At 45.0% G+C, this 17659-nt stretch overlaps 1 protein-coding gene across 1 annotated transcript in view; it reads right to left on the bottom strand.

The window, feature by feature from the left end:
• Positions 1–411: 411 nt before the first annotated feature.
• Positions 412–17659, bottom strand: part of LOC129698553 (diacylglycerol kinase beta) — a 440909-nt gene continuing 423661 nt past the window's right edge. The window contains exons 22-24 of the mRNA XM_055637631.1: positions 7173–7293; positions 5994–6054; positions 412–1425 (exon numbers count right to left, since the gene is read on the bottom strand). Of these exons, the coding sequence (XP_055493606.1) occupies positions 1327–1425; positions 5994–6054; positions 7173–7293 (281 nt within the window). The 3' untranslated portion in view covers positions 412–1326. The remainder of the gene's footprint in view (positions 1426–5993; positions 6055–7172; positions 7294–17659) is intronic.

The following is a 17659-nucleotide window of genomic DNA, read 5'->3' as shown; positions in this document are numbered from 1 at the left end:
AGACTTTATTTTACATCGATTTGAAAGTCTCAACAATATACAGGTATGAAAAACCCTAAATCATCGAAACGGCTAGAAGTATTTTCTAACAGCTTTACAGTACATTCAAAATAGATATGAACTTTCTCACTATACTAGTAGTGTGTTTAGTGGCATGTCTATTTCAATGTAGCAAACACAGAATATAAAAACAAGTGCTGTGTATTTGGCTTCCTTTACGATGTAAGATCTATTTACCTTTGTTTAATAATTATTGCACCTTTTATGTTCAGGGCATTGTTAAGGCTGGCGATTGTTAACTGACACACAGAACGCACAAGCCTACCTTTGCCACTGATATACTACATCAAGAATGATAAGCTACACATAGACACGACCACAGCTGATGCATCGGTTTCACTTGCACATGGACATGAGGCACACACACAGGTCGACACAAAATGCTGGAGTAATTCAGCGGGTGTGGCAGCATCTCTGGAAAGAAGGAATGGGAGACGTCTCGACCCGAAACATCGCCCATTCCTTCTCTCCGGCGATGCTGCCTCACCCACTGAGTTACTCCAGCGTTTTGTGTCTATCGTCGATTTAAACCAGCATCTGCAGTTCTTTCTTACACATGCACACACACACAGCTTCTCTGAATGTTGACACAACTATTTACTCTACACGTTTCTCAGTCCTTGCTGATATTAGGAATATCGGCACAGCCACTTCATTATATTTTGCCGTAGATGTTATATAGCTATGGCAATGATATTACAGCAGGAAACACGATTCACCATTACGTACATCATGTTTTATCATGAAACGATGGTCTTTTCATTCAAAGTGCCCAGCATGGAACTTGCAATTTCAAAACACCTGTACGTATATAAACCCGGAATGCACATTCCTTGTTGCTGAACCAGAACTGCCTGCAGCTCTTAGATGATGATGTAACTAGTGGACATTTATCAGGCAATATGCATTGGTCAGACAACGACAGCTGAAGTTGAATGTTTGCTGTAGCAGTGATGACTCCGGATTGCATGATTGTTCCTAAGACACTGGACAAAGATTTTCACATGGAATCTGAAAACACCAAAGTATTTACCGAGTCCACTCATTCTTGGAGAGTTTATGATTTCACTTCATACATCCATTTTAAATTGTACAAAGGGTTTTGTTTCAAATCCAGGTCACGTGTACACTGTTTAAATCCAATGATTCGGCGATACAAATGTTGAATAAAATTAAAATATTCAAAGTAAAAAGAAACAGATTCCTTAGTCCAGGGGGCTTTCGTGTAACATTATAATCTTCAGCTGTAAACATTTCCTTGCATGTTTAATCTCTGCTGCGATTTCTCCTTTTCCAGAAAAATAAGTTGGCCTTTGAAGGGGGTCCCAGCAGCATGGGGACCTGGTTTCTGTGAGTGATTTTAATCTGGAAAATAAAATATCACAGCCAAGTGTTAAACTGGCTCATTGTTAATTAATGCTGTATTTGAGTATAGGAACAGGGAGGTTCTACTGCAGTTGTACAGGGCCTTGGTGAGACCACACTTGGAGTATTGCGTACAGTTTAGGTCTCCTAATCTGAGAAAATACATTCTTGCCATAGAGGGAGTACAGAGAAGGTTCACCAGACTGATTCCTGGGATGGCAGGACTTTCATATGAAGAAAGACTGGATAGACTCGGCTTGTACTCGCTAGAATTTAGAAGATTGAGGGGGGATCTTATTGAAACTTACAAAATTCTTAAGAGGTTGCACAGGCTAGATGCAGGAAGGTTGTTCCCTATATTGGGGAAGTCCAGAACACGAGGTCACAGTTTAAGGATAAGGGGAAAATCTTTTCGGACCGAGATGAGGAACACATTTTTCACACAGAGAGTGGTGAATCTGTGGAATTCTCTGCCACAGAAGGTAGTTGAGGCCAGTTCATTGGCTATATTTAAGAGGGAGTTAGATGCGGCCCTTGTGGCTAAAGGGATCAGGGGGTATGGAGAGAAGGCAGGTACAGGATACTGAGTTGGATGATCAGCCATGATCATATTGAATGGCGGTGCAAGCTCTAAGGGCCGAATGGCCTACTCCTGCACCTATTTTCTATGTTTCTATGTTCCTATATCCTGACTTTTCACAAATTCGCACTGAGACTAGGAACCCCAAAGGTTGTCAAGAGTTGAATCAGATAACCCCAAATTTGTGCTTCCCGCTCATAGTGTTGGTGTTCACAATATCCGCAGATCCCACTATCCTCCTGCCACTAATCCTCTTGCTGCAAAAACACAAACAAAATAAAGCAGAGCCAAGTGGCTCACTCTGGTTACCATTCTACTGAACAAGGTTATGGTTGAATAACAGCATCAGCTCCTGTTCACAGAAACATAGAAAATAGGTGCAGGAGTAGGCCATTCAGCCCTTCGAACCAGCACCGCCATTCAATATGATCATCCAAAATCAATACCCCTTGATTCCGTTAGACCTAAGAGCTAAATCTAACTCCCTCCTCAATCCCTGTATCTCTGGTTTATTTTTAAATCTCAAAAATTCCCAACCTGGTATACATTCAACAACTGAGAATCCACAGATTTGTAGAGAATTGAAAATTTCACAGAAACCTCCAAGTAAGAAATTCTGCCTGACCTTGGTGCTAAATATTGAATCCCACATTCTGCAGCGGAGTACCCTAACACCAACTCCTGCCATTACATTACTCTCATCTCCAAAATCTGAATAACCTGAAAAGATGATTTTAATATTCTGTGGTTATGATTTATTAAGTATCAATCCTAAGTATTTAATGGACAACAAATGTAAATGATTAAATCCATAAGCAAAAGCAGCATTTATACTGAGCAGATGTCACCAATTCCATTGTAACTAAAGGAAACTTTCCATTGGGTTTTTCAATTTATGTTGATAATTCCTCAATTAAAATACAAATATATTAAAAAAATGTTTTGCATTTTCCATTGTGGTTAATAAAAGGAGGAACAGTTAAATGCTTCTGGGGTGAATTTAGCAAGCTTCCTTTTTGATCCAACAATGTACAGTGAGAATTCTTGGTGCAGGGTCAGTGAGTTTGACAGTGGTCCAATGCACACTTGAAGCAAGTTTACATTGTGTGTTTGTGAACTAGGCACTGCTAACTTCATAAGGCCATGTGCTAAGTGCAGAATTAGTTCATTCTGCTCATCAAGTCTACTCCACCATTCAATCATGGCTGATCTATCTCTCCCTCCTAACCCCATTCTCCTGCCTTCTCCCCATAACTGACACCCGTACTAATCTATTTATCTCTGCCTTAAAAAAATATCCACTGACTTGGCCTCCTCAGCCTTCTGTGGCAAAGAATTCCACAGATTCACCACCCTCTGACTAAAGGAATTTCTCATCTTCTTTCTACCTCTGGTTATTGCCTCTGGTCCTAGACTTTCCCACTAGTGGAAGCATCCTCTCCACATCCACTCTATCCAAGCCTTTCACTATTCGGTAAGTTTCAATGCTCCTTCATCCTTCTAAACTCCATCAAGCACAGGTCCAGTGCTGACACACGCTCATCATATGTTAACCCACTCATTCCTGGGATCATTCTTGTAAACCTCCTCTGGACCCTCTCCAGAACCAGCACATCCGTCCTCAGATATGGTGCCCAAAATTGCTCACAATACTCCAAATGTGGCCAGACCAGCACCTTATAGAGTCTCAGGATCACATCCCTGTTTTTGTATTCTAGTCCTCTTGAAATAAACGCTAGCATTGTGTTTGCCTTCCTTACTACCGATTCGGTAGTAATCAAGTCCCCGAACTTGCCACCTGGTTTCCAGATTCTCAGCTACTGTTGCCTGAAACTCCGCATTGGCAGAGCCGGACACCGTAAAGTGGTGTTGTTTGTGTTAATGTGTTCATGGTGATTCCCGACCTTGGGCAGCCCACCAAGGTGAAGCATTGAACAGATGGCAGCCTGCTTCTCGACACTCCAGGACTGCTCGTGCACATGTCCTAGTGGTCAGATCTAGGCCAGAATTGGCAGAAGGCTGGAACCAGGTTGCTGAGAGTTGAGAGAAATCCAAGAGGAAGGATTAAATATAGAATCATGCTTTTTTTTTTTTTGCAGAGAAATAAGTTAAATGTTCTGAGACAATTATTTTGGTAGATACAAAGAAAAGAATCAACTTGGATGAAAAGGAGCTTTTTGATTCCTAAATTCTACTCTGCCAGTAAATATTTTCAAATCTTCTACCGCAGTAACTCATTTTTCCAGTGAGGGTAGGTAATGAATTTCAATCCTGCTAGGGGGTGTAAAGCAGATGGAACTACTCACTCAGTGTTCCCTGCTGAAGTTGGATGATATTAACTGAAGAAAGCTTTGTAGGCTAAATGTGGAATGAGAGTAACATGGTTACTCTATGGATGAACTGTACACGGCAAGGGCCAGGAAGCAAGCGGGTAAGATCATCTCTGGCCCCTCTCACCCTGGCCACAAACTCTTTGAATCACTTCCCTCTGGAAGGCAACTCCGGACTGTCAAAGCTGCCACAGCCAGAGATAAAAAAACAGTTTTTTTTCCCACCAGTAGTAGCTCTATTCAATAATCAAAAATCTGTAGCCTCCTTTTGCTCTGGTATTTTATTTAATTCACATGTTTCATCAATAATGTTTAATTATTAATATTTAATGTTTTATGTATCATTCTTAACTGTCACTGTATGTCATGTTGTCACTTGCGGGCGGAGCACCAAAGCAAATTCCTTGTATGTGAATACTTGGCCAATAAACTTATTCATCCATTCATTCATATATTGCTCTCTGTCATGTGGTATTAACCAAGCTCATTTATGGCCCACTACATCCATTTATAGGGACACAGGGAACGCGGGTGTAATAACTAACCCGAACCTAACACCGGATCCAAACTGGGATTATTAATAATAATGGATACACTCATGAATTTTCTCTTTCATATCCCAAGGGCACAAATCTAATTTTACAGCAGCCATCAGCCCTACCATGGACTATATCTAAACCAGAAGGAAATTAGGAGGACAGATACACCAGAGAGTGGTGAATCTGTGGAATTCTTTGCCACAGGTTGTCAATGGATATTTTTAAGGCAGAGATAGATAGATTCTTGATTAGTACGGGTGTCAGTTATGGGGAGAAGGCAGGAGAATGGGGTTAGGAGGGAGAGATAGATCAGCCATGATTGAATGGCGGAGTAGACTTGATGGGCCAAATGGTCTAATTCTGCTCCTATCACTTATGAGCTTAGGGCCTTATCCAGATGTTAGTGCAGCGTTGCGATGAAATTCACCAAAATTACTCTGAGGGCTTCACAATTGTTAATCATAACCAATGTTATCACGCATTCTGAGCCTATAGTTCGCTTCCACAGCATGATCCTATCATTTGGCTTTCTTGCTAATGTTAATCTTCACTTCATAGTTTTATTTGAGGAGGAAGAGTTGATCAGGTCAACAGAAGCACGTCTTGCATTTCTCCGAATAATCTTTAGAAATTGGACCAACCCTGGTATAACCTCGAAGATAGACACACCATGCTGGAGTAAATCAGCAGCACAGGCAGCATCTCTGGAGAGCCTTCTATCCAGAGATGCTACCTGACCCGCTGAGTTACTCCAGTGTGTCTATCTTCGGTGTAAAGCAGCATCTGCAGTTCCTTCCTACACACTTGGTAGAAACCTCTCCTGTTTGGAAGGTGCTTTGGGCTGCAGCACTCCCTCCAACTTACACAAAAAAGTCAACCTTCATCACGTCTAATCCCAGAGTTCTGGGTTAGGGTCGAGGTCTGTGTCCACAGTCGACAATTCTAGGAATATATAGATAAGTCTTCCTGACATGTAGTTTATTCCTTGGGTTTAGTCTTGTTATTTATTTATTTGCAGGTATTATTAAATAAATATTAAGGCAAAGGGACTGTTGGCATTATGAAGTAAGTGCATCATATTTTAGCACAACTACAGAAATATGCAGAATTCACACTTACAGAGCAAGGTGGCTGCATCCAAGGTTCCCCATCAATCTGCATTGGCAGCAGTTTAGTTGTTCTGCAAATAATTACACACAGTTACTTTTGTGCTCAGATTATTTTTTTTGAGGTAGGTGCATTTTTTAAGGATGAGACAACCACAATAATAGCACGGGAAAACAGGAAAGTATTTTTTAATTCTCCAGGTATTGTTGGTAACGGTGACTTTTATCGCTGTTCCTTAATTACCCCCCCCCCCCCCCCCCCCCTCCTCACCCCTTCCTGCCTGGGCCACTGTAGGCCACTTAATGATGGTACATCCGGGATTTTAATGCAGCAATACTAAAAGATCAGTGAATATACAACAAAACTGATACTGCAGCATCTGATTGTTCAGAAATCCCAAGGGCATGGTGTCTGTCTCAGCCGTTAGGTCACAGTTTGAGCTGGGAGTCCCAGAGGTCAGGGATGTGTATGGGGAGGAACATAGGTAGGTTTCTGGCCAGGAACTAGATTGCTTGTGCATTTCCCATGTTTTGGGCGGACTGAGCGGAGGTGTCCAGCGAAATGATCGCCAAGCCTGTGCTTGGTCTGGTCGATATATAGGAGCCCACACCTGGAACAGCGGATACAGTCGATGAGGTTGGAGGAGGTGCAAGTAAACCTCTGCCTCACCTGGAAAGACTGTCGGGGTCCCTGGACAGAGTCGATTGGGGAGGTTAGGTCAGGTGTTGCATCTCCTGCGGTTGCAGGGGAAAGCACCTGGGGAGGGGGTGGTTTGGGTGGGAAGGGATGAGTTGACCAGGATGTTGTGGAGGGAACAGTCTCTGCGGAAAGGGGAAAGGGATGGAGATGGGAAGATGCGGCTAGTGATGGGATCCTGTTAGAGGTGGCGAAAATGTTGGAGGATTATGTGCTGTGTGCGACGGCTGATGGGGTGGAAGGAGAGGACAAGGGGGACTCTGTCCCTGTTGTGACCGGGGGGAGGGGGAGCAAGAGCGGAGCTGCGGGATATCGAGGAGACCCATGTGGGGGCCTCATCTATGATGGTAGAGGGGAACCCCCGTTCCCTGACCTCCCTCCCCGATCTTCACCCCATTACTCCAGGTGCTTTGTTTACAAGTTTGCGCTGAGTTATGTTACAGCTGCAATGGTATCAGCTCAAGTGATGGGTTTAATGTAATGAGCAGTACCTACCTGATGGTAACGCATGTGCACTGGGCCAGACGTTTGCCAGCGCTCTTCAATCCGGTGTAAATCTGTCCCATCTCCATGGCACCTTCAAGGCCCACGACCTCAAGCATCTGGTCACTTAAGTCTGGATCAAATATACAGGAAAGCTCAGGTGAATTTGCAGCCACACTGAAATCTGAAACATCTACGCACCAAGCTGCGATGAAGCCAGAACAACTTGGTTGCAAAAAGCTGCCTTTCAGCCATGGCTTCCATCTTTTATGACTCTTACAGCGCGGAAACAGGCCCTTCAGCCCACCGAGTCTACACCGACCAGCGATCCCCGCACGTTAGCACCAACGATCCTATAGCGGAGCAAGATAGACCACTCCTGCTAAATGCAATGGGCTGACGTGTAGTACGTAACGGAGTGGAACGTGGGCCTTTTTTTCATCCATTTCAGTAACCTGACCCGGCCCGACTCGCAGTGTAATCAACGTTGCGGGGGAACAGTTTGGGTTAATAAATTATAATTCTGAAAATGAGGAGAAGATTTTTACCAAAGATTTTTTATTTTTACGAGGATGTTTCCGTAACCGGCTCCCGTTTCCACACTAGTATCTTTGGGATCTTTGCTGCGGAGACGGAAGCCGGTTACGGAAATGGGGCCGAAAATTACCCATGAATCTGCCCATGACCGTACTATGTCTTTTTCGTTGAGTGGACTGTCTTGCTCGCTATAGGATCTTTGATTAACACTATCCCACACTTCCTCTTCCCATATACTTGCTGGGGAGAGGGGAAAACCGGTGGGATCATTACTGCTGTAACTCCCGCGCTCTCAGCCTGCGGTAATCAGCTGAAAAGTACAAATAGACAGGGAGAAACTGTCTCCACTGACAGGAGGGTTGGTGACTGGAGGCCATAGATTTAAGGTAATTGGTAAAATTACCAGGAGTTGGAGGAGGAGTTGGGTGAAAACACAAAGATGAGCAGCATCTTGTTTTGACATCCTGTGTTACGATGATCTATAATGTATTGTCTTAAGGGGCTGCCCCACCATGGGGACCTAATTTGCGAGTTTAGGAGAGTATGAAATAGTGTCATGGTCGTGTTGTATCGTCGAAGTAGAACACCTCCTACGACCTTCCTCGACTATGTAGCGAACCTCCTACGAATATGTTGAAGACCTCCTTCAACTATGTAGAAGACTAGCTTCAACTAGCTGCAGGAAAATTGGACACCGAATAGTGGAGAGTGAAGACGACCTCCTTCGATCTCCTTCGACCTCCCTTCGACTATGATCAAGACTAATTACGATTACCTTCGACTACCTTCGATTACCAAGGACTAACATGCCGACCTCCTACGACCTAATTCGACTAAACCTACGAGTAAAAAAACGGATTTTTTCCATGACGACCGTTTTTTACTCGTGGGCATTTTTCAGCATGTTAAAAATACGCCGCGACCTAGCTGAGGCCTCGAGTACACGGGGACTACTCTCGAGCATGAAGGAGAGTTACGAAGACCTCCTACAACCTCGTGTCGACCATGCTGTGAGGGAAAACTATTCTAAACTCGCCAATTAGGTCGCCGCAGTGGGACAGCCCCTTTAATGGATGAATGAAGCATATTCAACATCCACTTGAAAGGATACTTGCAGTGACATGAGGTAGGAGTGCGAAGGGCCGCACAGTGGCGCAGCGGTAGATTTACAGCGCCAGAGACCCGGGTTCAATCCCGACCACGGGTGCTGTCTGTACGGAGTTTTACGTTCTCCCCGTGACCTGCATTGGTTTTCTCCGAGATCTTTGGTTTCCTCCCACACTCCAAAGACATAGAAACATAGAAATTAGGTGCAGGAGTAGGCCATTCGGCCCTTCGAGCCTGCACCGCCATTCAATATGATCATGGCTGATCATCCAACTCAGTATCCCGTACCTGCCTTCTCTCCATACCCTCTGATCCCCTTAGCCACAAGGGCCACATCTAACTCCCTCTTAAATATAGCCAATGAACTGGCCTCGCCTACCCTCTGTGGCAGAGAGTTCCAGAGATTCACCACTCTGTGTGAAAAAAGTTCTTCTCATCTCGGTTTTAAAGGATTTCCCCCTTATCCTTAAACTGTGACCCCTTGTCCTGGACTTCCCCAACATCGGGAGCAATCTTCCTGCATCTAGCCTGTCCAACCCCTTAAGAATTTTGTAAGTTTCTATAAGATCCCCTCGCAATCTCCTAAATTCTAGAGAGTATAAACCAAGTCTATACAGTCTTTCTTCATAAGACAGTCTGACATTCCAGGAATCAGTCTGGTGAACCTTCTCTGCACTCCCTCTATGGCAATAAGACGTACAGGTTTGTAGGTTTATTGGCTTGGTGTCAATGTAAATTTGTCCCTCGTGTGTGCAGGGCAGTGTTAATATGCGGGGGTCGCTGGTTGGTGCGGACTCAGTGGGCTGAAGGGCCTGTTTCCACGCTGTATCTCTAAACTAAACTAATAAACTAAGCAGAACTCATTTCATTGCTCTGTTAAAGATCTGGCACAATCAAGATGCACAGAACAGCCGCCTGTGTGAAATGATTTGATTAAGAGAGTCAAAAAATCAACAAAGCAACACGCCATATGTGAAGAGTGTAACCTTTCAGTTAGTCAAGCCAGTTTTGATGGAAGGTCATCAACAGCCATTTCCTGCTTTTATTTCAGATTTGATGCACCTGTGGTCTCAGAGCAGAAGGAGCAAAGGGGAAATTGGCACCTTCCAGCCCAAAGGACCAGAGTGGGCTAACTGTCATATGAAGAGCGTTTGTTGGCACTGGGCCAGTACTCACTGGAGTTTAGAAGGACGAGGGGGGGGAGCGGGGGACCTCATTGTAATGTACCAAATGGTGATAGACCTGGATAGAGTGGATGTGGACAGGATGTTTCCATTAGTGGGAGAGTCTAGGACCAGAGGTCACAGCCTCAGAATTAAAGGACGTTCTTTTAGGAAGGAGATGAGGGGGAATTTATTTAATCAGAGGGTGGTGAATCTGTGGAATTCTTTGCCATAGGAGGCTGTGGAGGCCAAGTCAGTGGATATGTTTAAAGCAGATATAGATAGATTCTTGATTAGTACGGGTGCCAGGGATTCTGGGGAGAAGGCAGGAGAATGGGGTTAGGAGGGAGAGATAGATCAGCCATGATTGAATGGTGGAGGAGACTTGATGGGGCGAATGGCCTAATTGTGCTCCTATCACTTATGACCTTATTATGAACAAATCTAACCATGGGCTTGCTGCGGCTTGCCATATTACGTTCAAACAGCTGAACTGTGATGGTGGCTTCAGGCCAATGAAAGATGAATTGCACTGCCAATGGGAAAAGCATTTGTACTTTGGTAGTTAAAGGGCCTGTCCCACTTGGGCGTCATTTGCGCGTAATTTACGCGACATCATTCACGTGTCACGTGATGCGCGCATGGTGTGGTAGTGAGTGTGGGAGGGATCGCTGTGAACGAGCAGGAGAGCTGTGGGAATCACAGAGGGTGAGCAGACAGGTGATCTTGCAGAGATGAGGAGAACTTATTCAAGGTGTGTGGGATGCTGGTTTACGCCGGATAGAGCCAAAATGCTGGAGTAACTCAGCGGGGCATGCACCGTCTCTGGATAGAAAGAAAGGGGGTCATTTTCAGTTGAGACTCCAACTCTGAGTTGAGTTGAGTTCAGACAGAAGAAGGGTCTCGACCCCAAAACGTTACTCCAGCATTTTGTGTCTTATTAAAAGTGTGCATACTTTGAGAGTTTTTTTTCAGTAGAGCATTAAAATGAAGACATTGGAGCTATAGATACTGGAATCTTGAGCAACAAATAAGAGTGTTTCAAAATATAATTTGTTCTTTTTCCTCCACAGATGCTGCCTGCCCCGCTGTTTCTTGTTCAAGATTCCAGCACCTGCAGTCTCTTTTCTCTCTGTGAGTAGTTAGGGAAGTCTGAAGAAGGGTTTCGGCCCGAAACGTTGCCTATTTCCTTCGCTCCATAGATGCTGCTGCACCCGCTGAGTTTCTCCAGCTTTTTTGTGTAACCAGGGAATTCTGATAACTGGGTGGGCCCGTAAAATGGCTGCCTAGCCAACAGTCTGTCTCGTTCCTTTCTTCCTTTGTTGTTTTTTATTCTGTAGTTAAATGTTGTTTTAGTGTTCTTTAGCTTTATATTATGTGAGGGGGAGGGGGGGGGGGCAATCTCTTTCTTCGACGGAGGTGCGTTTTGTTTCCCATAGTGTATCTCCGTCTGCACTGCGGCCTAACATCGAGGAGCTGGTGGCCTCTTCCTGGAAATCAACTTCAGGAGTTCCAACTGCGGGAGCCTGCGGACCTAACATCGTGTAGCTAGCTGTCCCTGTCGGGGATCGACCTCGGAGCTCTAACTGCAGCAGCCTGCGGACTTTAACATGGTGGAGCTCGTGACCGGTCTAGGCACCGGCTTCAGGAGCGTCAGGCCCACCGGCGCTTCGACCGCCCCGATCACGGGAGCTTCGAGCGCCCCGACGCGGGAACTTCCATCGCCAGCTGCGGGAGATTCAATCACCCTGACTGCGGATGGTTCCACTCCCCCAACACCAGGCGTTAAAGGAGGGAAGAAGATAAGACTTTATTTTCTTCCTTCACAGTGAGGAATGTGGAGGAGCCGTTGTTTTATGTGGTGGCGTGTTTTGCTGCTTTTTTGGTATGGCTGGCAAATTAAATTCCTCGTGTGATTTACTCGGCTAATAACATCAATTACAATTACAATAAGGAATTCAACTTCCTTGTCTATTTCAATAATAAAGTGGCCTGTAGACCATAAGGAAATAAAGTTATCTGCTTACTCATGATGTAAAAGTGTTAGTACCCACCTGGATGAAACTCCGATGGGTTCTGAGGACAAATAGGAGCTATTTGATTTGTTATTTTGTTCATGGGATGTGGCCATGACTGGTAATAAACTACATTTACCATCTACCTCTAATTGCTTTTGAACTCAGGAGCCAGGAAACACATTGATGGGTCTGGAACGTTATATTGACCAGAACAGGAAACGTTACCATCTCTCCACCCCTCCAGTCAACATCAAATAAACCATTTTTTAAGAGGGAACTGCAGGTGCTGGAAAAATCGTAGATATAAATGCTGGAGAAACTCAGCAGGTGAGGCAGCATCTATGGAGCGAAGGAATGGGTGATGTTTCGGGTCGAGAGACTGATGTGGGGTGGTGGGGGTGGGGGGAAGAAGAAAGGAAGAGGCAGAGACAGTGGGCTGTGGGAGAGCTGGGAAGGGGAGGGGAAGGAGGGAGAAAGCAAGGACTACCTGAAATTGGAGGTCAATGTTCATACCACTGGGGTGTAAACTACCCAAGCGAAATATGAGGCGCTGCTCCTCCAATTTGCAGTGGGACTCACTCTGGCCATGGAGGAGGCCCAGGACAGAAAGGTCAGATTTGGAATGGGAGGGGGAGTTGAAGTGCTGAGCCACTGGGAGGTCAGGTTGGTTAATGCGGACCGAGTGGAGGTGTTGGGCGAAGCGATCGCCAAGTCTACGCTTGGTCTCACCGATGTAGAGCAGCTGACATCTAGAGCAGCGGATGCAATAGATGAGGTTAGAGGAGGTGCAGGTGAACCTCTGCCGCACCTGGAATGACTGCTTGGGTCCTTGGATGGAGTCGAGGGGGGAGGTAAAGCGACAAGTGTAGCATTTCCTGCGGTTGCAAGGGAAAGTACCAGGGGAGGGGGTGGTTTGGGTGGGAAGGAACGAATTGACCAGAAAGTTACGGAGGGAGCGGTCTCTGCGGAAAGCCGAAAGGGGAGGAGATGGGAAGATGTGGCCAGTGGTGGGGTCCCGTTGGAGCTGGCGAACATGTTGGAGGATTATTTGTTGTATACGACGGCTGGTAGGGAGGAAGGAGAGGACAAGGGGGGATGGGGAGTGGGAGCAGAGTTACGGGGTATAGAAGAGACCCTTGTGAGAACCTCATCTATAGTAGAAGAGGGGAACCTCCATTCCCTGAAGAATGAGGACATCTCCGATGCCCTGGTTTGGAATGAACCAAATGCTTTTACAAGAAAATCCTGCGATTTTATGGTCACTATTACTGAGCCTGGATTTTTTTTTTTTAATCCAGATTTATTCAATCTGTGGAATTTAAATTCCCCAGCCACCACTGTTGGATTAAAACGCATGGTTCTTGGTCAAATTTCAAGAACTGTGTCTACTGGTTCAGTAACAATCACTGTGTCACTGACCCCACCACCTTATTCTATATTGAGTCTGACTGTGGGTAAGATGGAGATATCCTGCTGAACCACTATCTATCTCTTTGGTGACCCTCGGACTATCCTTGAGAGGACTTTGCTGGCTTTTCATTGCAATAAACGTTATTCCCTTATCATGTATCTGTACACTGTAAACGGCACAATTGTGATCATGTATTGTTTTTCCACTGACTGGATAGCATGCAACAAAAGCTGTACCTCGTTGCACGTGACAATAAACTGAACTAAACCAAACTGGTTGTCCAAGATGCTTCTGTTGGAAAGTATTTAAGGCAAAGTCAGGTGCAACAAGGATTTGTCAAAATACACGTGACTCACAAAATGTTGTGAAAAATGAGCAAATTAAATTCTTAGTGGCAAAGGCATTCAAGATACAAACACATTCTGCTCTCCGATACAACTTCAACTGATCCCCCAACCCCCTCTTCCCCGTGTCCCACCCTGGACATATCAATTTACCCCCTCCCCCTACATTCCTTCCTCTAGCTTCACAATTCACAACTCTTCAATCCTTGTGACTCACCCCTTCTGCTTTTCATCTCTGGCCTTTGACCAACCATCTGCCGATCAACCCCCCCCCCCCCCCCCCCCCCCCCCCCCCCCCCCCCCCCCCCCCCACACCCCCCCCCGTCATCTATATCCCCAATTACCTGCCAGGCTTTCATAAGTTCAGTTATTGGAGTAGAATTAGGCCATTCGGTCCATCAATTCTACTCCGCCATGGCTGATCTATCCTTGCTTCAACCCTATTCTCCTGCCTTCTCCCCATAACCCCTAACACCTGTATTAATCAAGAATCTATCAATCTCCACCTTAAAAATGTCCATTGACTTGGCCTCCACAGTCTTCTGTGACAATGAATTCCACAGATTCACCACCCTCTGACTAAAGAAATTCCTCCTTATCTCCTTTCTAAATGTACATCCTTTCATTCTGAGGCTATGACCTCTAGTCCCAGACTTTCCCACTAGTGGAAACATCCTCTCTACATCCACTCTATCCAAGCCTTTTACTATTCTGTAAGTTTCAATGAGGTCCCACCTCATCCTTCTAAACTCCAGCGAGCACAGGCAACAGTGCCGGCAAACGCTCATCATATGTCTTCTGTTCTGCCTCTCCTCTCTTCCAGTTTCTCCCCCCCACTCCCACATCACAATCAGTTGAAGAAAGGTCCCGATCTTAAATGCCGCCTATCCATGTTCTCCAGAGATGCTGCCTGACCTGCTGAGTTACTCCAGCATTTAGGTCTCACCTCATTCTCACATCTATGGAACATCTATGGCCCTAATATCCGGCTGCATCATAATGCAAACACCGTATATATAGTTAAAAACGTTGTCATATCAGTTGACGGTTTCATCATTTTGAAAATCCGCATCATCACATTATCTCTCTCAACAATGAAATAATTCCAATTAAAATCCAGAGTGTACTGATGTCTGTGCCCAGGGTTATTCTATTTTCCCTGTAAGTCTGTTCTGGGGAAAGAGTAGGCTGAAAGGGAAAGATAGAATTTAGAGATAGACACAAAAAGCTGGAATAACTCAGCAGGACAGGCAGCATCTGTAGGGAGAAGGAATGGGTGACGTTTTGGGTCGAGACCCTTCTTCAGAATAGGCACTTGAATACATAAGCACCAAGCTGTTGCCTGAATGGCTGTCATTTCTATGTAGTGCATTTCTCCTTCACAGTATGTACGTGTCCAAACCCTTAACAATCTTATATGTTTCAATGAGATACCCTCTCATCCTTCTAAACTCCAGAGTGTACAAGCCCAGTTGCTCCATTCTCTCAGCATATGACAGTCCCACCATCCCGGGTATCAACCTTGTAAACTTACGCTGCACTCCCTCAATAGCAAGAATGTCCTTCCTCAAATTAGGGGACCAAAACAGCACACAATACTCCAGGTGTGGTCTCACTAGGGCTCTGTACAACTGCAGAAGGACCTCTTTGCTCCTATATTCGATTCCTCTTGTTATAAAGTCCAACATGCCATTCGCTTTCTTCACTGCCTGCTGTACCTGCATGCTTACTTTCATAGACTGAGGTACAAGGACCCCCAGATCCCGTTGTACTTCCCCTTTCCCAACTTGATGCCATTACAGTGGCACAGACCTGGGTTTGATCCTAACCACGGGTGCTATAATAATAATAATAATAATAATAATAATATCTGTATAATAATGTACGTTCTCTGTGACCACATGGGTTTTCTCCAAGTGCTTCAGTTTCCTCTCACATTTCAAAGGCATGCAGGTTTATAGGTCAATTGGCTCGAGTAAATTGTCCATCGTGTAAAGGAGAGAAGGAGTGTTTGGGTGATCGCTGGTCCATGCTGCATCTCTAAACTAAACTCAACCTTCTATCAGTCTCCCCGTGACATCTTGTGTTCCAGGGAAAATAATCCAAATCTGTCCAACCTTCTCCTGTTGGTAATACCTCTTAATCCAGGCATCATTCTGGTAAATCTCCTCTGCAGCATTTCCAAAGCATCCTCACCCTCCCGAACAATTGGGCGACCTGAACAGCAAATAATACTCCAAATGCAGCCTAAGACAAATCCTATAAAGCTGCATCATGACTTCCTGACTCTTACATGTGTAGGAAGGAACTGCAGATGCATGGTTTAAACCGAAGAAAGGCACAAAATGCTGGAGTAACTCAGCGGGACAGGCAGCATCTCTGGAAATAAGGAATAATGGGTGACCCTTTCTTCAGGCCTGAAGAAGTCTGGTCTTCAGGTCTGAAGAAGGGTCTTGACTCAAAACATCACCCATTCCTTCTCTTATACTCAATGCCCTGACATATAGAAACATAGAAACATTGAAAATAGGTGCAGGAGGAGGTCGTTTGGCCCTTCGAGCCAGCACCGCCATTCATTGTGATCATAACTGATCGTCCCCAATCAATAACCTGTGCCTGCCTTCTCCCCATATCCCTTGACTCCACTAGCCCCTAGAGCTCTATCTAACTCTGTCTTAAGTCCATCCAGTAATTTGGCCTCCACTGCCCTCTGTGGCAGGGAATTCCACAAATTCACAACTCTCTGGGTGAAAACGTTTTTTCCCACCTCAGTCTTAAATGGCCTCCTCTTTATTCTAAGACTGTGTGTGGCCCCTGGTTCTGGACTCGCCCAACATTGGGAATTTTTTTTCCTGCATCTAGCTTGTCCAGTCCATATGAAAGCAAAAATACCATAAGCCTTCTTTACCACTCTATCTATTTATGTTGATACTTTCAGGGAGCTTTGGACTTGGATCCCAAGATCCCTCTGTACATGCAGTGCCACGACATGGTCTGTTTCACTCAGCTATTTACTGGAGTTAGCAATGCAGCATTCCCTTAATTGCCAGCAACATGCAGGTCCAAGTTGAATGCATTGCCAGGAATCGATTGTTACTCTCAAATACAGGCAGATGAGGCTTTTCATTTACCAACACACTCTCGCAAAATAGCATTTGTTGAGTGCTAGTTATTTTGTGGTTAGAGAGAAATGCTGCAATAGCATATTGGAGAGGTACTTGGGAATCATAACAAGTCACCCTTTCAGGTTATCCAAGTGCATTAGTCAGAAAACAAATATTTATGTTGCTTGCTTTTAAGGGAAACAAATGGTCTTGTATTTGATGCAATGTTCAGATGATGAAAGGAAGAATTTGCTCAATCTGGACTAAGTTTCTTATACCACTTTTATCCCATTATCTATCTTGTGGAGTCTGTACGGAATTTGTACATTCTCCCCGTGACCTGCGTGGGTTTTCTCCGAGATCTTCGGTTTCCTCCGAAATCTTCGGTTTCCTCCCACACTCCAAGGACGTACAGGTTTGTAGGTTAATTGGCTCGGTATAATTGTAAATTGTCCCTAGTGTGGGTAGGATAGTGTTAATGTATGGGGATCACTGGTCAGTGTGGACTCGGTGGGCCGAAGGGCCTGTTTCCGTGCTGTATCTCTGAACTAAAACTAAAGCAATGTTTTCCACTTCCCATCCCCATTGCTCAGAAACATTGACTCTCTTCATGAATCTTGCTACATGGATGCCGACTTATTTCTTGACATTCAGTCAAATAGGGAGGTTTCACAATATTGGCAACCTAATTTTCGTGTTCGTTTTCAAGGTCTATACAAAACCTGAGAGTCTTCAATTTACAACTGACGTCTTTAATGCTTTACTCAATGTTGGCAGCAAGACGTCAAAATGGCTGAACACACACTGTCTACAGA

The sequence above is a fragment of the Leucoraja erinacea genome, chromosome 7, assembly GCF_028641065.1.
Source record: "Leucoraja erinacea ecotype New England chromosome 7, Leri_hhj_1, whole genome shotgun sequence".
Taxonomy (NCBI): domain Eukaryota; kingdom Metazoa; phylum Chordata; class Chondrichthyes; order Rajiformes; family Rajidae; genus Leucoraja; species Leucoraja erinaceus.
This window is presented reverse-complemented; position numbering and strand designations above follow the sequence as displayed.